Here is a 20,274-nt window from a genome sequence, read left to right as displayed (position 1 = left end):
TGTGATAACAATATTTATACGCTAAAATCCCCATTATCCGGCACCTATGGGGATCGCGGATGCCAGATATGCTAATTTTCTGGTTGACTGAGACTCACTCTTCCAATGACTAACTAATACACCTGCATTAAGATACAACATTTAAATTACAAAAGATGGTGCAAAATATAAAGTAATTTGGAAAAAACATCAATATTGTAGTCTTTAATTATTCATTTTACTCAAGTAATTCCTGTAACTTACAAAATTTAAATTTAAATTTGAACCTCAGTCACTAGTGCTTTAACAGTGTTGTACTAGATGCAACACAAACCGTACCACCATCGTAATTAACCCTCCCCAGTAATGATAGTGATCATGGTTGCAATGCAACTAGCAATGCCTTACTGTTTGATTAGACTTGGCTGCTAGACAGAGTGTGCAATATCTGTAATGGAGGTTTTCAGCCTCATGGCCTGCCTCATGGTGCTGTTTACATCAGCTTTAAAGCAAAGAACCTTTTCCTTCATGCATGTGTTGTCTAAGAACTCGCACATACAAATACAAGATGAAACTTGGTGTCAGAAGTGGGATGAGGAAATTAAAAGGTAAAATCTAAAGTCAGCAACTAATCAGTGAAGAGAAGCTAACACAGTGAAAAATGGAAGGATTGCATCCATCAGCAAAACTTCAGTTGACAGGTAATGTGGCTGAAAATTGGAACAGATTTAAACAGCATTTTGGACTGTATTTAGTGGCATTCGGAGCTGACAAGAAAAGTGATAAAGTGAAAGTGTCAGTTTTCTTGCATGTCATGGGTGATGAAGCCCTGGTGGGTGTATAATAGCTTCACATTTGCTGCTGAAGGAGACAAAATTAAATTGGAAAAATAATGGAACAGTTTGAGGCATACTGCATACCTAAATGTAACATGATGTTTGAGAGGCACAGATTTTTCGCTTGTGTACAGTAAATGGAAGAAAGTATTGATCAGTATGTGACTGAATTGAGAAACAGAAGCAAAACATATGAATTTGGTGGACTGACCAACTCACTGATAAAAGACAGACCATTGTGGTATTCTAGATAATAGTCTAAGGGAAGGACTGCTAAGAGAGCAAAATCTAGACCTGGAAAAAGCTATAGCACTCTGTAGGGCTACAGAAACTGTAAAAATGCTGACATAAGAGCTGTTCAGTGAAACTAGCTGCAATGTGGATGCAGTGAGCAAGAACAGACGTAAACCGTTTAACAAAAAGCACACCAAAGTGGAAAGAGAGGAGTAGCCAGCGAACAAAAATTAAAGGGACAATCGAAAGCCATGTCATCGATGCGGTACACAACACCTACCAAAAAGTGTACAGCACATGGTAAAACATGCTATATGTACAATAAAAGCAACCATTATGCCTGTTGCTGTAGGAACCAAGTGGAACAAAGCAAGGTTCATGCAGTAGATGAAAGAGAGATAGAGGAATTCTATGTAGACGTTGTGACTGAAACAGAAAAGAAAACAGAGACTGGATGTTGAGATTAAAAGTGAATGATATGTACATTTCAGTTAAATTGGATACTGGAGCACAAATTAATGTAATATCAGAGTCTGATTTTAAGAAGATTAAACCCAGACAAAAGATGTATGGAACAAAAATGAAGGTGACAGGACATTTAGGTACCGATATACCAGTGCAAGGAGAATGCATGGTCAAAGTGAAACACAAGGACAAAGAGCACATGCTAGCATTCATCGTGGTACCAAAGGATGTACAGGCCATACTAGGTTTAAAAGCCTGTGAGAAACTGAACCTGGCAATTACCTATTTCAGGGTCTAGGCTGCATTCCAGGAGAACACACGATCAGAGTGGATAAAAGTGTACCACCGATAATACATCCATGCAGATAAGTTCCATTTGCACTTCAAAAGCAACTAAAAGCAGAGTTGGACAGGATGGAAAGCCTGAACGTAATTCAGAAGATAGATGAGTTCACTTGTTGTTTTGGACAAAAAGAATGGAAATCTTAGAATTTGCTTGGATCCAAGAGATCTAAACAGAGCAATAGAGAGAGAACACTTTAAGCTTTTGACGCGTGAAGAAATCATGTCACAGTTTGCAAATGCAAAGTTTTTCAGCAGGTTAGATGCATCATCAGGATTTTGGCAGTTGAAATTGGATGAAGCAAGTTCAGGACTGTGCACATTCAATAGTCCATTTGGCAGATACAGATTCCTAAGGTCACCATTCGGAATTGCCTCAGCTTCTGAAGTGTATCACAAAACTATCCATATGGTCTATGAGCACCTGGATGGAGTTGATACCTCAATGGATGACATCATAGTATGGGGAACCACGAGAATGGAGGATGATGAGAGATGAAGGAAAGTGCTGAAGCTGAATAGAGAGAAATGCCAGCTCGGGGTGACAGAACTAACATTTGTAGGAGATATTATTGGCAGTGAGGGCATCAGACCAGATCCCAGAAAGGTGTCCACTATTGGGAACATGCCAATGTCACAATTCAAAAAGAACGTACAGAGGTTGAAGGGAATGGTCAACTATATGGGTAAATTAATATGCAACCTCTCAGAAAAGATGGCTCCATTGAGAAGACTAACAGAAAAAACATTGAATGGGAGTGGATTAAAGAAACTGCTCACAGAGGAACCAGTTCTGAGATTTTACAACCCAGCGAGACCCATCAAGATATCATCAGACTTCTTCCAGAGCATGCTAGTATACCGCACAATGTCGGTCGAGTGTGGTATGTCACCAACACAACTCCTTATGGGACGAACGCTAAGATCAAACCTACCTATTCAGGAGAACCTCCTAAAAATGAAAGAGGGAGAGAAAGTGAGGAAGTTCAAAAAATAACAGAAAGAAAAGCAAAAGTATTTCTTTGACAGAGGAACAAAAAACCTACCAGAACTTCACACTGGTGACCAAGTAAGACTAAAAGGCAAAACAAACTTATGGACTCAGAAGGGAACTGACCTTAGTGAAGTCCAACCAAAGATCATACATCATTCAGACAGATGAAGGTGCTGTTCTACGAAGAAATTGTCAAGACCTTCAAATGGGACCAACCACAGTAGATGGAAAGACGAATACTGTTGAACAACCTGAATACACAGCTAAGAAGGCATCGTCTGAGGAAACAACTCAGATTCAAGGATAATCAATCAGGAGATTGTCAAGACACATGAATCCTCCTAATTGACTTGTTGAGCAAATTTAAAGACTCCTTTAAGTAGTGCTATCTTATTCGCTCTTCACGTTTTAGTGTATGTAAATGTGAACGCACAAAACAAGTTTTAAAAATGTTAACAATGTTGACAATTTGGTGTTAAAGTTAAAATTGCAGAGTTATACAAAGAAAACATGTTAGTTAAAATAAGCTACTTTTGTTTTAAGGAAGGGAGATGTAATGATAGTGATCTTGGTTGCAAGGCAACTAGCAGTGACTTACTGATTGATTAGACTTGGCTGCCACCAGGGTGCTAACACACAGTGTATGCAATATCTGTAATGGAGGTTTGCAGCCTCATGGCCGGCCTCATGGTGCTGTTTACATCAACTTTAAAATAAAGAACCATTTCCTTCATCCATGTGCTGTCTAACAACTCACACATACAAATACAAGATGAAACACCTCCCCACTCCCCCAAGTTTACAGATAAAGCCTTACTATATACCTAATACTAATAAAAGACAAAGATTTTTACCAGACAGGAATAGGGAGACACTTGGGCTCTTATTCTGGTGTCCCAGTCAGACCCTGTTCCGATCAGGCCTTCGGTTCACCTTCCTCGCACTGACAATCTGACTCACCTCCACACCAGTGTTCCAGTCAGGGCCTCGACACTCCTTCCTTTAAATATGAACCCATTCGCAAGCACTATAATAACATTCCACTAACTGCTACGCTAACCATGCATATAGATAAATTGAAAGACTGGGCAAACACTTGGCAAATGGGGGTTAGTGAGGAAAAGTACGAGGCTGTGCTCTACAGTAGGAGGAATCAAAAATAAGATTATTATCTAAATGGAGAAGAACTACAAATAAATACAGAGGGAACATAAGTTAACAGAATGGTTCAATTAGTAAAGAGGACAAACATTATTTTGGCCTTTATCGCAAATGAGTTTCTCTTTTACCAATAGGGAGGTTTTATTAGACAGATTTGGTGTTGTTGAAGCCACATCTGTAGTATCGTAGAAGATTATTGGTTTTTGAAAGATCATGAAATTGAAAGCTATTGTGGGGAGAGTTTGTTGCCAGGATAATCATCCATGATCAGATTGAGCAGATGAGAGATGTGTTCTTTCTCCCCAGAGCAGATTCAATGAATTTAATATTGGATAAATTATTACTTGTTCGTCCAATTGACCTATTGTCATTCCATCCTCTTTTGGATTCTTGTATCTCTTTATAAAGCTTCCATTGTATCCTAAGTTGAAACTGAGGTTTTATTTCTGAATAAAGTAATGCTGTAGTGGTGATGGGTCCAGCAGTACCTATTATTACCAAACACCTGTACCAATGGAAATAATCTGATGCATAAAATGGTAAGGGATCTTTAAGGACAATGGAATACATGCATAATCACTTAAAAATGGTACAGAATAATGCACCAAAATGGAATTACGAATAGAACACTAGAATACTACAGCACAGAAACAGTCCCTTTGGCTCATCTCGTCATAGCGAGAGTAGCACACTAAGTGGGAATGTAAATGTGAGAAACCTTTAACAGACTGGTTAGTCTAGTTCTGCAAAACCTTTGAGAGGCCTTGGAATAAATAGTGGAATCTTTGGAAAAATTGTTTCAACAAGGTGTACGATGATATAAAACAATTCTCAACCGTGCAAATTTCTACTCATTTACAGGTCATGGATTGTGCAATGCCTTTAATTGGGGAACATCAGGCTGAAGACAGGGAGCTTCTAACTGAACTGGTCTTGGCCAAAATGAACCAACTAATACCAAGGCCATCAATTGCATCACCTCAAAGACCTACTGCCACACAGCAACCACAGGCAAGCAATATAGCAAAAATGTATGCAATGGGCTTGTTTGTATTTCTTTCCACTACCTGTGTTTAAAATGAAGTATACGGGGACCCAAGTTATTAAAAAATGTTATTGTAGTTACCTGCTGATGTTGTGAAACAAGATACCAGTCAATAAATTCAGTTTTCATGTAATCTAGCTATTTCTTATCAGACAGTCCAGAACAATCTTGTCCTGCCTACTTGTTGTTTAATCCCAATTTTTCCTTTGAAGACATATAATAACTAGAAGCAAAAATGAAAGTCCCTTATAACAAAGTTAATATTACACAGTACCTGGAAAAACAGTTAATTTTCCATTAGTCCAATTCTGTAAAATACTTCACAATTCTAGTTTCAACCTAAAGCAACAGTTTGTCACCTCTGTAAAAAGTATACAAGTACCAATGGGATCTTGGTACTTGATAACCAAAACCAGTAGTTTGCCTTAACGACTCTGGCAGCAGCATTTTGCCACCTAAAACAGAAACAGTTAAAATCATTTTATGGGTTTCAGTTATCTTGTAATTTCATTTTCCATAACCTATATTTTCTTACAACTCAGAATAAGGCTATTTTGACCCAATTCATCTGTGCCAGTACTCAGACCAAATCGCATTCCTCCATTAATTTTCCTTTCAAGGTTTCTTTATTGTCATGTATACAAGATGTGTTTTCTTTTGTTTGCCTTGTTTGTCGACAAAGAGGTGCCACTGGTCCAGTGCCCCCAATCAAAGAGGAGAAAGAAAATCAATAGGGAGTCCCTTCAGAGACCACGAGTTTCTGTAGATCTCACCACCCCATCTGATGCTACCTCCACCTCTGCAGCCACAGGGCCTCTAGCCCCCTTAGAATTTTAACACCTGATCTCAGTTGGACTATCAGTGGGAGAGCATTTTGGATATGGTGGCCAAAACTCTGTAAATTTCAAGTTAGTTATGGAAAAGGATAGACTGGAAATTAAAATCATGGATTGGTTTCAATATGATAAGATAGGACCTGAAAAAATGGGCTGGGAGCAGCTACTTGCAGGTAAGTCTGCTTCTGGCAAGTGGGAGTCATTCATAAGTGAAATAATAAGAATTCAAGTTTTTTTTTATCCGATTGTAACAGTACAATCCGCCAAAACAGCGTTTGCCAATCCTCGGTGCAAAAACTGCAGGCAAATATACAGACATTAAACAGATGGGGACAAACTCTACATATACACAGATATGCAGAACCTATATAAATGTCTTGTATCAATAAATATTATTGATATATATTAGTTGTTTTAGTAGTCATTCAGCAGTTTCACTGCCTGTAGGAAGAAGCTGTTTCTCAGCCTGGTGGTTCTGGCTGTAATCCTTCTGTATCTCTTTCCCAATAGGAGTAGCTGGAAGATGCTATGTGTGGGGTGGTAGGGGTCCTTACAGATTTTGCAAGCTCTCTTTAAACAATGATCCCGGTAAATCACCTCGATCAGGGTGGGGGAGGGGAGGGGGTTGCTGCGAAGGTGGTAGACAGACCTCAGAAATTGTCTCTATTGCTTTTTAACTTCCTTGTGTGAATCAAACTGGTAAGTCCAAAATGCTTAGTAGCTTAGGTGGGATCTGTGGAAAAAGAATCAATTAAAGATTAATGTCCAAGACCCTTCATCTAAACATTCCTGACCTGAAATATCAACTGTTTCTCTATGTGCAGATGTTCCCAAAAGGGAAACAGATTCTCATAGGATGAAAAGCAAGGACAACAGATCCAGGGTTAGATAAAGAAATAAAGAAAGCATATAGTCAGTACAAGAACAGAAATGTCAATAATACCCCTTTTGAGAATAAATCAGAAAAGTTAATGCAGCATTAAAAAAAACGTATTTCAAGTGGATTCAAGATGATAAGCGGGTTGTTATAAATGAAAGGCTAATTTAAACATATATGAAAGACTCACACAGAATATTGCCTATTTTTCAAATCCAGGTCTTGAATAACTATTTTCAATCTTGTGTTTTGATTACTTCATTCAGTATGTCATTCGTCTCCAAAATACTTTGACCCGCACCAAGTAAGGAGATGACAGTCACATTTTAGTGCTTGAATAGTTATTGCTGGGAGCCCATAACCTCTTGGACTAATTTTTTTCTTTCTATCTTTCTTTTGTAGGGTGGAAGTTTGAAGGAGGCACAGACTCAGCCAGGCTCACTTCCTCAGCAGCGACCTCCACCACAAGGTTGTTTACAGTATATTCTCGACTGTAATGGCGTTGCAGTAGGACCAAAACAAGTCCAGGCTTCATAAAAATAAATAAGAGGATGGTGATTTTTAGCCAAATGAGAAAAAATTTCCTGTGCAATTTTGGCAGTGTTTCAGTGCTGACCTGGACTGTGTTTTTCTATGCAGTGTCAACTGTACTGTCTGATGTTTATTTGTCAATGTTTGTGGTTGTAATTAATAGTTATGTTTTATGGTACACTTTGTGACCTTGGGACTGCAGTTTAAGACACAGTGTTGTAAACAGTACACACGATTATGCCTATACAGAGTCCAATGCTGCTGTACTTCATTCAATAGCTCGATATGGTGTTTCAGAGTATTTTATGTTGTGAAGTGAATGGTTTCAGAAGTAATCCCATGCTTTTACCTCGTGCTCCTTGTTATTATGCATGAGAATTAAATGGAACAGGTAATGGTCAGTTCAAGAGTTTAAACTTTATAGCATCGATTTTTCAGTTAATCCTTGTGCTAGCAGAATATTATCTTTAATCCATACTTTTTTTGTTGGTTTCTGAAATAAGTAAGGCAACCCTGTCCATCACTCACATGATTTTGACATTTTAGCTTAATCAGTTTAATTTTGGAATACAGTTCATTTTAGAGTCTAATTTGGAGCAAAGGCTGACACCAACAGCTCAAAAGAGGCATTGCAAATAGTAACCTTGGATACGTTTTCTGTAATCTTGAGTTGAATTCATTCTTTGTTTCAGTTATCACTCCCCTCTTCCTCTTGTGAAAAATCATTTTGTTGGTGAGAGACAATTCATTAAAAGTATCGCTTCTAAATAGGCTTTATTTATATTGGAATTTGTGATTGTTTCTGGCAGACTATTTGGCTGTATGAAGCAACAACCATATCCAAATGCTCCTAAATCACCTTGAGGTATTGATAGGTCTCTATCACTTAGTTGTAGTCAAGTATTTCAATACACAGCGACTGAACCCTGGACACTTTTAAGATTAATATTGTTACACATTTATTTATTGTGGATGTTTAGATTCATGGTACTTGTAAATCATTACCAAAAGCCAGGGAATTTAACTTTCTGAATAATATAACCATAAAATTAAGTCAAAGCATGTGACAAGTTGAATTAATAAGACTGCTGTGTTGTTAGGTTATTATTGCTGAAATAATTGAAATGACATTAAGTCATAAAACAATGAGATAAACACAATCTCAGTTTGCACATGTACTCAGACAAAACACAGCCGTTCTGCATCACCATCTTTCAAAAGTTCCTTTGTTTCCAACTTATCGAACGTTTTGTGGATATCCATTACTAAGTAACTAGAAACCTTCTAACTAAATGTGTGGAAAACTGGAGCCATTGTCTTTGGCCTCAACCAAAGGCTCCATTTATTAACTATCAAATTCATCCTTCTTCCTGGCAACTGGAGCTGAACCAATCAGCTTGCAAATTTGGTCTCATAATTAACTTTGAGGTAAGTTAACCATAAATCCAGCAACATCACTCACACCATATATTGCTATATCTGAGACATCACTCAACTACCCCACTTCAGGTCATCTGCAGCTGAAGCCTTTTTATGAGGTTCTGGCTGATCTCTCACTTTTATTCTCTAAACACTTGAGCATATAGCATTGAACAATCTACTCATTGCAACTCAAACAATCTCTACATTACTCACGACCCACTTGTTCACATATTTTTGCTTACTTCCAATTGAGCCACACATAAAAAGCAGTTATCAAATAGGAGTTATCATTTTGCTGCTGTGAGATGTTTTATTACATGAAAGATGTCAACTTGATGCTGATGTTCCCAAGGACAATGACTGTAAAATGAATGAAATATCTTTAAAATAACTTTTTACAATTTCTAAACATTCTCCTAACTATTAAAAATTCATTCTTTGAATAGTTTTCTAACTTTTAAGATCAAAAGCCTAGAGATCATTAAAATCATGCCTCTTATCAGATCATCAAGTTGCAAATAGTTTAGGTTTGATTTACTCAGAAAATTTGTATCATACTTAAATTTTTTAAACAAGGAAGAACAATTGGGAAGTTGAAATATGCAATTTGTGTGAAAAACAGGAGCTAATAAACCAAAAAATATGTAAATCCTGCTCAGGAGCGAAATTATACCTTGGATAGCTTTAGCAAATGCTAATACCCCATGTACTTGTTAGATTTCTCAATGTATGACATCTTGATTTATAATCACTAAAACTTTAAATCCCAACTGTATTTTTAGATTTTTAATGAAGATACACAATATACAACTTTCATCAACATTTAGAAAAAAGTATCAAACGTTTTCACTCCACACTGAAATTAATTTCTTTAATGTAAAAAGAAATGGATTGAGCATCCTTAGTGTTTATAACAAAGATTTTTTTTTCCTTTATTTGCCCTTGTGCTCCATAGTTTTAAATCTATAACCAAACAATTCACATGTAATCAAAGTGCACATTCCAGATTTTATTCAAGGTTATTTGTATACATTTTAGTTTGACCACGTAGATTTAAAGCACTTTTTATACATAGTCCCCTCATTTCAGGGCACCATCATGTTTGGGACATTTTGCTTCACGGTGTTTGTGAGTACTCAGGTATGTTTAATTGCTTCATTGGTGCAGGTATGAGAGAGAGCTAGGCTTGCTCCTAAGTTTCGGATCACCTTTGGAGTCTGTAGTTGCCCATTTTCAAGATGAGGACCAGAGTCGTGCCCAATGAAAGTCAAAGAAGCCATGATGAGTCTGAAAAACAAGAATGAAACAGTAAGAGACATCGCCCAAATGGTAGGATTACCAAAATCAACAGCTTGGAACATCATTAAGAAGAAAGAGCGTACTGATGACCTCAGGGACTGGTAGGCCAAGGAAGATCTCCACTGCTGATGACGGAAGAAATCTCATCATAACGAAGAAAAATCCCTAAACATATGTCCAACAGACCAGAAACTCTCTTCAGGAGGCAGGTGTGGATAGGTCAATGACTACTGTCCACAGAAGACTTCATGAAAATAAATAAAAGGGGCTTCACTACAAGATGCAAACCACTAGTTAGCCACAGAAAAGATGGCCAGATTATAGTTTGCCAAAGATTATTTAAAAGAGCCTGCAGAATTCCAGAATAAGGTCTTGTGGACAGGTGAGTGACGGCAGGAGCAGTGTGGAGGCAAAAAGGAACTTCCCATAATCCAAAACATACCATCTTTGCCATGGTTTGTGTCTTGCAGTGTAGCCTCTGTATTTGTGTTCATTAAGTCTTCTGTGGACAGAAGTCATTCACACCTGCTTCCTGAAGAATGCTTCTGGTCTGTCGAGACCAGTGTTTGAGGATATGTCTTCATTATAATGAAAATTCTACTGTTATCAGCAGTGGTGGTCTTCCTTGGATTACCCGTCCCTTTGCAATGACTGAGCTGACCAGTACACCCTTTCTTCTTAATGATGTTTCAAACTGTTGATTTTGGTAATCCTAAGGTTTGGGCAATGTCTCTCACTGTTTCATTCTTGTTTTTCAGACTCATCGTGGCCTCTTTGACTTTCAAAGGCACAACTCTGATCTTTTCATGTTGAAAAATGGCAACTACAGACTCCAAAGGTGATCCAAAACTTAGAAGCAAGACTAGCTCTGTTATGCCTGCACCATTGAAGCAATTAAACATACCTGAGTAATCACAAGCACCTGTGAAGCCTAATGTCCCAAACATGATGGTGCCCTGAAATGAGGGGACTATGTATAAAAAGTGCTTTAAATCTGCATGGTCAAACCAAAATGTACACAAATAACCTTGAATAAAATCTTGAATATGCACTTGTGAAATGTTTGATTACAAATTTAAAATTGTGGAGTACAGGGGCAAATAAATGGAAAAAACTACTCCACAGAATTTTGAATTTTACCAAGATCGTAATCAAAATTATATAGGTTACTTTGAAAGTAAAAACTTTAAGCAATGATATTGTTAAAATAATTTTTATTTTTTATAAATCATATTAAAAGAATGCACTAACACTACAAATGTTAACATGCATGGCTTTCATAGAGTCACATCAACAAGCTATCTAATATTACAAATGGCAGAAGTTACCACTTAATAAATCCAGTAAATTTCATCTGAAATAATTGTTGCCTTAATATTATCCTCAGAATCCAGGAGAAGAATGAATTATGTAAAATTACAACATTTTGGAGGAACACTGAACCACAGTAATACATGACATGCCACAGATTGTCTTTTTTTCTGTACAGAAACATGTGTACATTAAGAAATAATCACAAAACCCCACCTTTTTTTGGGAGGGCAGTGGGGTGGGGGGGGGGGGGGAGGAGGCAAAATGCAATTAGCAGGCACTGTATGGAGCATTTGACACCAATAATAATTACTAATGATTTTTAGACAACTCTCCAAACCCTCAAACAGTAAATCTGAAATGTATTATGAAAATCTCACATGAAATTCTTCAAGCTGTATACTGTTCTCACTCACGTTAAAAATATAACCATATAGAATACAATCATAATTCCCTTTTAAACACAAACAATAATCCTTTTCCTTTTCCACTCTTCAATATCTCCAGGCCTTTAACAGCTCCTCCTTTATTTTATCTATTTTATTGTCTTTGACTCTGCTTTCACTCCTTTCCAATCTCCACTCTCAGTATTCAATACGCACCATTCACCTGATGCTTCATTCAGCTCCTCTGCTATTGAGTTGCCCTTGTTAAGGGAACAACTCCAAAACTTTGGTCGCTTTAATCTTATTAGTTGTGGAAAACTGGTTGAATTACAATCAGTGTCACTGCTAAGATGTTCAAGGATATATTTAGCCAGCACAGGACATATTAAGAAAGCAGAATGGAATATTGAAGATGAGGAATCACATAGATATTGAAATGGCTGGGAAATAGGCTGCCCAAGGGTCCACAATCTAATGATCCAATGCGTGATACAGCAATCACAGCTCTGTGCTTCAAGTGTGAAAATTATCCTTTTACTTCCTTTGGCTGAACAACAATACATTCCATAGATGATGAAGGAAGATGGCGAGAGGATTTCACTGGTTTTGGAAATCATCTTATTGTTTGCAGGAGTACAAGATTTGGGATTTATAGTTGCAAAATATTTTTTTTAATTATTTGAATTTAACAGCCTTGATTATACTAATGTGTCAAAGCTTACTTAACCTAGTTTTCATGAATTATAGAAGATAAGAAAGCCAAAAGTTCAAGCGTTATTATTTTCAAGCAATCATCTTCTTAAAAAAAAAGACTTGCACTTCAAGACTTCTCAAAGTGCTTTCTAACTAATAAAGTACTTCTGAAGTGTTGTTACTAATTTAGAAATATTTCAGTAATATTGTTTCTATTATAGTTAAGATTCAGGTAATATATTATCCATCATTTACTGCACTGTTTTGACCAATTTTTTTTGTTCTTTGGATGTGCATGGAAGAGGAATGGTAGAAAAGCCAGTTTGCTGCCATGGGATAATGGTGTTGGGCTGACTGAATGTGTGCAATTTTAAGATTACATAGCTCCACATTGGTACTTGAAGGAATTTTGCCAAGTAGCTGCAGGCTCTGTTAAAATTGGTTAATGAAGGTTTTGCTTCCTGAACACTTTTAGGTGTATTTTATGCATTTAGGGCTGCTGAACACAAAAATCATCTGAAAAGTTTCCTATCACGTACCCTTTTTTAAGATATAATCCTTTTTTTGTGATTTCTTGTCATATTTTAAATCTACTAGTATATTGCCCACAAAGTAAGCTGTCTTGGTCAGTCCAGCATGCCTGGGATGCACTCAGTGCAGGTGCTATACAAATATTGTCTTATGCCTGGGCATGCATCAGGATAGATACAGACAGGCTATAAAAGCAGCTCACATATGCAGATGTTGTGCATTACATTGATTATAGATTGAACATATTCTTCATAGTGAATGTACTTATTAGCATTTATTATCTTCAGAAAGATACATTATAGCAGAAATGTCTCGTCAATGTCGCAACAGCTGTGATATATTTGGTTACATTTGTGGCGAGTATATGCTTAATGCTAAATTCAATAAAAGTTAATTTAATGTTTCTCCAATTTCCTACGTGATACACCAAATCTGAAATTATCTTTTTGTTCATCTTGAAGTTGTCTATCATAATCCCTAATTTTCAGGAAGCAAACCTTTGAAAAATTTTGTTATCCATTGACTATCAAATCCAGAGCCATAGATACTTAATATTCTAGAGGACTAAAGCAGGTGAAGCCAATTATATATTTTAAGGGGCCCATTTTGGTAAAACTGTTATATTTTACATCATGTTGATGTATCTTCTATTACGCTGCACTCTGAAAGCTGTGATTGTTCATTGGCTATTCTGATTAATAGTACTAACTTTGTTTATTTCCCCACAACCACATCATTGTGCATCTTTTATGATGCAAATAAAAAATTCAGCAGGTCAGGCCTCATCTATGGAGGAAGAAGCAGAAGTAAAGATTTGAGTCAATGTACTTTCAAAAGAACTTGCTTTTATAGACAGAATGCAGTATCAGGGTGATGGTGGTGAGATGATGTTCTTTGGTAGGACTGAGACTCTTTTAGAATCGAAATGCTATTGTCAGTACTAGTACAAGCAGTTCATCACAAATTTTTGCTAGGGTTAGGTCCCCATGTACCTGTCTCTATTCTTTCATAATAGTTAACATACTGTTTTACTTGAAGAATAAAGGCCCAAAATTTGCTGTAAAAAATAACTGCAATTAATTGTTCTCCATCATTTATGCGCTGATATTGTGGAAATTTTAGGCAAAAAGGCGAATGCAAGATTGAGCACGTTATTCAATTAGGATTATAACCTTCAGTTTCCCGAAAACAGTGTCTTATCCTCTATCTCCAAAAACAGATGCAGTGAGGAACATGGGAGTTACTATATTTGAAAGGCAGACACAATGCAAACTCAAGTATGAATATGAAATTATTTTCAATCTTAATACCTTTTTATTATGATGAAAATTGTGGTACTTAAACATAAACAATCAAAATAATAGTGCATCATTGAAAAATTAATCTCTATTTGTTTTTACTCTCTGAGTTTATTTGCAATTTATCAGTCCAATTCTTCTTTCCCTCTTTTTTTTTCAGTACCTTTTTTTATTTACAATCCTCTGAATTTCCAGATAGTGATGAACCACCTACATTCATCACTCATCCAACTGGTAAATCCACACCTCAGCAAAAACAATTTCATTATGTAATGCAAAGCCTTCTGAATGTAAGCAATGTTGTTCCTAAAATAAGTACTGTCCACCAATAACTGAAAAGAAAATAGGCCAAGCTCTGCCCTAAGCTAAGACACCTTACAAACTGAATGAATGTTTGCTAAATATATCTAAAAACAGTTTTTAAAAATTAAAAGTTAAGGTATCTCTAATTATACATAACTATTTCATTTATTAATATTTTAAATAAAAATACTTAAACTAGAAAACATTTAAAGACAATAAAAACATTTAAATTGCTTCAATTAGAAAACAAAGTACCCATCTCTTTCACAGCCATTCTTCTCCAATGAAATACCAGATTCACCTGTTTGATATTTACCTGTGTAAATTCTTGGCAACTATGGACAATTGGTGCTTTCCCATCATATTCCATTGCGAATACAACCATGAAACCTGTAACAGGCCATAAGAAAGTTTGGATCTTCCATGTCTGCACATATAAAAGTCCTGAGCTTTATGACATAATGTAAAAAAAAACTAAGAATTCCACTTGGAACTCCCAACGTAACTCAGGAATTTCTAAAATTCAGCATTTCGACTACAATTCATCATAATTCCCTATGCTGTTTCTATCCCAATCCCTACATCTAATTAATCTGATTTAGATGTTAGATGTCAGATGTCCTGTAGAGAGTGTTGGGCCATTAATTGTTCTCTCACAGCAAATTTTGGGCTACCATTGCCAGAAATGGATGAAACATTTTGTGGAGTATGATAACAATTAGCTGAAATTTAATTTCCAGGTAGTGAGTCCCCTTTTCTAAAAAAAAACATGAAATATGACCCAAAAATTTCATGTGTTTGGTGTGTGACTGAGAGATAGACTGTTATTACTGAAATTTGAAAAGAGGTCTCTTACCAACTGTTAGAACTTAAATATGCATCTGAACTCTTATTATCGCCATTTGCATGTAATTCTGCACTTGTCCTAATCATTTGAGTAGATATGGTTGACCTTGCGTGTTGCTTTAGGAGAGACATTTGTTGAGATAAAAGTACAGTGTTGTGGCTAAAAGAAACAAAACTGGTTTAATATTTTAATTCCTGGAGGACAGTGAATTACACAGCCAGAAATAAACATTCCTCATAAAAATGCATTCGGATCTGCATGCAAGCATGCTATACGCAAAGTCTAATGTTACAGTTGAGGTCAAAAGATAACGTGTTTAGTTGTTTGTAAAAGTCTCTTATTTTATTATAATTGTATTTAATTTAAGGAACTGCTCAGGTTTTACTGCAGTATTTTACATAATGTGGCTACACACTTGTACAGCTTAATGTGCAATAAAAACACAAAAGTTAGTGGAGTCTTCCTGATATAATTTTTACACACACCTTTGTGTATGATATATAACCATTATCTAAACATCTTTATATGTACAGTTTTATTCACTGACAATGGCAGAAGAAATGAAATAAGAAAACAACATTGATATACTGTACTAACAGAAATAGTATCATGTCCCTTATGAACCTTTTGGTTATGAATCAAAAAGTTAAAATACTGACTTACATGACAGCTTAAACATGTACCGGAGGCAAAACTGACATTTGCCATGAGTGATCCAGTACCCAAAATGGTTGTTGGCATTCCACTGCTACACAACATATCCACTTAATCTCCTTGGTTAGATTTAATACAATTAGTACCGTCTTTTAATATGCCTGAAAGAAAATTGTTAGGACATACAACTTTTTATTGAGACAATTAAACACAAGATTTGTCTTTATTTATTGAAATTCATTTTATTGACACTAGGGTTATTCTTTACATTATAATTAATTTATGATTATAGGCCTAATTACCCATGCAGCCATTACTGTACAAGAAATGGATTTAAAGCTGTATTTTAATGTGCCCTGACAACATGGTGTAAAACTCTCGGCATTGCTAACTTTCACTATTAACACTTCTGTGAAACTGTGTTCATCTGTTAGAAAATTAACTCCCCTGTTGAAACACTCAAATTTGTTTCATTCAAATATGAGCGCAATGAAAAATGTACTGTTTAAAAATTATTCAAATTTCATGTTTAAAGGAATCTATTTGAAAAGTCATCTGTATTAGTGCATTGTAACAGGAATATTGTCAAATTATTTAAATCCAGCACTTCTTTGTGCACTGAAATTGTAAACAGAGATTTATGCAGCCTGATTTTTCAGTATTTATTTAGGAATGTGATTGAAGCAATCAATGCGAGCTGAAGTTGAGCACTTCTCACAGAGAAAAACAGGAAAATCAGGAGTTGGAGGATGAGTCCTTTACTCACTTCTACACACCTGCAAGTACTTTTCAAAAGAATTAGAGGCCTCAGAACAAGTAAACTAGCAGCCCTCTTGTCAAGACATGGTGTGATTTACAAAGGAAATAAGGAGGAAGGGACAAAATTACACAAAGTAATTATAAAGTAAATTTTCTTAATCATGCTTAGAGAAGATCTGGAAATAGCTTTTTCCATTTCCAAAATCAAACCAAGTAGTATAGCAGGTGAGTATGTCCAAACGCAAATATTTCTTCCTTGTGGTAACAATTCTATGGTTCTGTTTGCAGATTAATGAATACCTTTTGCACACTTTCACATTATTAAGAGCTAGTTAATTTTAAATTAAGTTTAATTTTAAGTTAAGGTTTTAAGATCTCTCCTTTATCAGTAAATTATAAAGTTCTGGGAAGTTATATATAACCTGAATATTTTTATCCATCAACTAGTGTACACTGGAAATGCAGAAAAAATGGCTAAACTGACACAAAAATTCTACCAATTGTAGTTTTCTGCAACTTACTAGTATCACTCTACAATCAAGATAAGCTTCACTTAACTTCATAAAAGATGATACTAATATTGCCATTAGCAAGTGTCATTATGGCACTAGTGTCTTAGTGCAGTGGAATGGATTTCCTTCAGTTTTATAATTTTACTCAGTTTTCTTCGGGCACCTATAAAATTCTAACTGATTTTTTTTGTCTCCTTTGAATTTTTTGGTGTCACTGTTTTGCACAACCTAGCATATTATCTTCATGTACTGCTACGTAAAACACCAAGTACTATTGCTCCCGTGTAACCTCCTATAAAACATTGTTGTCGTTTGCTTGTAAAAAGGATCTGCGTCATTGCCTACAATTGTAAACTTGTGTTTAAATATAGCCATTGTTCTAAATTATGGAATTATCAGTGATGCGATTCCATAAAATGCCCCATTTTGAAAGGCTACCATGTAGGTTCTTTATATTTTCTAGTAATGAAGTGCTGGATTTCAAAGTATATGAGGAATTCCTATCAATGTAACATTATTTAGTATTTCTTGTGCTGAACATAGGGGGCCTAACACAACCCCAAGGACCACATCCACAGTGCCAAGATCAACTGCAGCCACACCATGCTTCTCATGAGGAGCCACATCCACAAGGAGGTCTTCGTTCCACTGGCCCCCCACCTCAGTTACAAAGGCAGCCAAACCTTACAAAAGATCAACCACAGCCTGCTTTGCCAGCCCAGGGATCACAAAGTCAACCAACGATGATGCAACCTGAGCAAAATATGCCAGCAAAACCTCCAATGAAATTGGAGCCGAAGACTCCTCAGCAACAATCACAGGCCCATCCCCATTTAAAGTAAGACATTACTAATTTGAGATAGTCTGCAGATGTCGGGGTCTACTGCAGTACACAGAAGCAATGGAGCCACAAACCAGGTCATGCAGAGCAATAGGGCAGTTGAAGGAGGGCTCAGGCCTAAAACATCGACTGCCACTTGCTTCATGACCTGTTGAGTTTCTCCAGAACCTTCGTGTACTTCACATTACTAATTGAGTTGCTTTGATGAAAACTGTAAAATTGCCATTGTAAACTTTAAATTAGCCATTCTCAACCTTTTTTAGCTATGGCCCCTTGGGACTCTGATCAAAGTTTATTGGGCCCATTTCCCTGTGAAACAGTCAAGTTTAATTGGTTTCTTCCATACTTCCCTCCGACCACCTATATAAAATACATTAAAAATATTTCATTATTTCAGTCCTTGGACCCCCTTAAATGAGCAGTAGCCCCCCCCCCCCCCTCCCAGGATGGCCCTCATTGAGAATGGCTGCTTTAAATAATGAGTATTGATAACAACAAACTATAGAAAGTGTTTGGCTACCAGTATAAATTCAATTAAAACAGACACAAACGTGTTTTTTTTTATGAGATCTGGAATTATTGAATACAGAATACAAAACAACCTTGAGAATGCAAATGCAAGAATCCCATACCATTGTCTATTCTTTCCACTCTGCCTCTCATCTAATTTCCTTATTTCGTGATTCTTGTCGTCATCCCTTTTCACCCCAATCTTTTCATTTCCTTTTTACTTGCCCATCTTTAAGTTTCTTATCAGCTTTGCCATTCCCTGTAATTTTTACCCCCATTATTTTGTCCCCTTCTCACTTCATCCTCTTTTCTATTCTGATCTTCTCTTGGCTTACTCGCAACATTTTCAGAGTATGTCTAAAATATGGATGAGATCCCAATCCCACTATCCCAAGGGGAAAAACTAGATATTGTCTAAATAGATTTAAATTTTTAATTTTATTTACAGCACGGTAGAAAGCAATTTCGGCCATTTACACCTGTGCCATCCAATTACACCCAAATGAACCTACAATTCCGTATGCTTTGGAGGGTAGGAGGAAACCGCAGCATCCAGGGAAAACCTACACAGATCATGGGGAGAACGTACAAACTCCTCACAGACAGTGCCGGATTTTAACCCAGGTCACTGGTGCTGTAAGCAATGTCACACTAACCACTAACTATCTGTCTAGTTAGGAAGCTATTGAAGTAAATCAGTAAACCAATAGAGTAGCTGCTCAAGAGATTTACTTGGTTAACTTGAAATCTGGGCCTCTGATTCAAGGATCATGTTTAAAACTAAAACTTTTATGTAAATACTTACAAGGTCAGGCAAACAAATTTTGTGAGAGAAAGAAATTAAATTTAACATGCTATCTAATTGATTCGAACTGAATTTACATATTAATGATGATGAGCTCCCATGGAAGTTCTGCCAGGCAATGAATCATATTTTTTGAAAAAAAATCCAAATAACTTTCCAGTTGCCTCTTTTTTTAGAAAATACAAAGTTGTTTTCCCTCTGCACAAATAGGAATTTTTTTGCATTGCTTGAAATGATCTGGAATAAGGTTGAAGGGGCAAGGCTCACTGAATATGATAAACATACTTGGCTTTAAGGGTAGCTTTCAGTCAGAGCAGTCCCCAATGCAACTACTGTATTTGACAGGATATAAGACCTACTTTCTTTTTTCAAAAATCGGCTCAAAAATAGCCTTTGGGTCTTATATGCAAAGTTGAAATTAGCGTGATGTGAATCCGTACATTGCATGAGCCGATTGCATGTCCGGATGAAATTGATTAGGTTCTTCTTGCAAGCAAAGACTCGGGGTCTTGGATTGTTGGTCAGACAGGTGTGATTCAGGACACCAATTTCATTAATATTGGATTCCCTGCGGCATACCGCCTTGGCTCAGCTTCGCCTGAGGCCCGCACTGAGGGACAGCGAACTGTTCCACTGAGAACCCTGTGCGCAGCTCCTTTTCACTGGCCGCAGATTCCCGGCGGACCCTGTGTGCTACTCCTGCTTGCCGGCTGCAATTTCCCAGCGGGCCCTGTGCACCAGCCGCAGTTTCCCAGTTGGTCCTGTGTGCAGTGGGCACTGGATGCTGAACCTTGCCAGGAAGG

The 20,274-nt window shown here is 36.7% G+C and overlaps 1 protein-coding gene across 1 annotated transcript in view; it reads left to right on the top strand.

The window, feature by feature from the left end:
• syn2b (synapsin IIb) overlaps window positions 1–20,274 on the top strand; it is a gene marked incomplete at its 5' end in the record, with an annotated part of 191,081 nt that overhangs the window by 168,835 nt on the left and 1,972 nt on the right. Inside the window, 3 exons of the mRNA XM_069942405.1 lie at window positions 4,873–5,022; window positions 7,172–7,238; window positions 17,859–18,153. Coding sequence (XP_069798506.1) covers window positions 4,873–5,022; window positions 7,172–7,238; window positions 17,859–18,153 — 512 coding nt within the window. The remainder of the gene's footprint in view (window positions 1–4,872; window positions 5,023–7,171; window positions 7,239–17,858; window positions 18,154–20,274) is intronic.

The sequence above is a fragment of the Narcine bancroftii genome, chromosome 5 (genome assembly GCF_036971445.1).
Source record: "Narcine bancroftii isolate sNarBan1 chromosome 5, sNarBan1.hap1, whole genome shotgun sequence".
NCBI classification, from domain to species: Eukaryota; Metazoa; Chordata; class Chondrichthyes; order Torpediniformes; family Narcinidae; genus Narcine; species Narcine bancroftii.
This window is presented reverse-complemented; position numbering and strand designations above follow the sequence as displayed.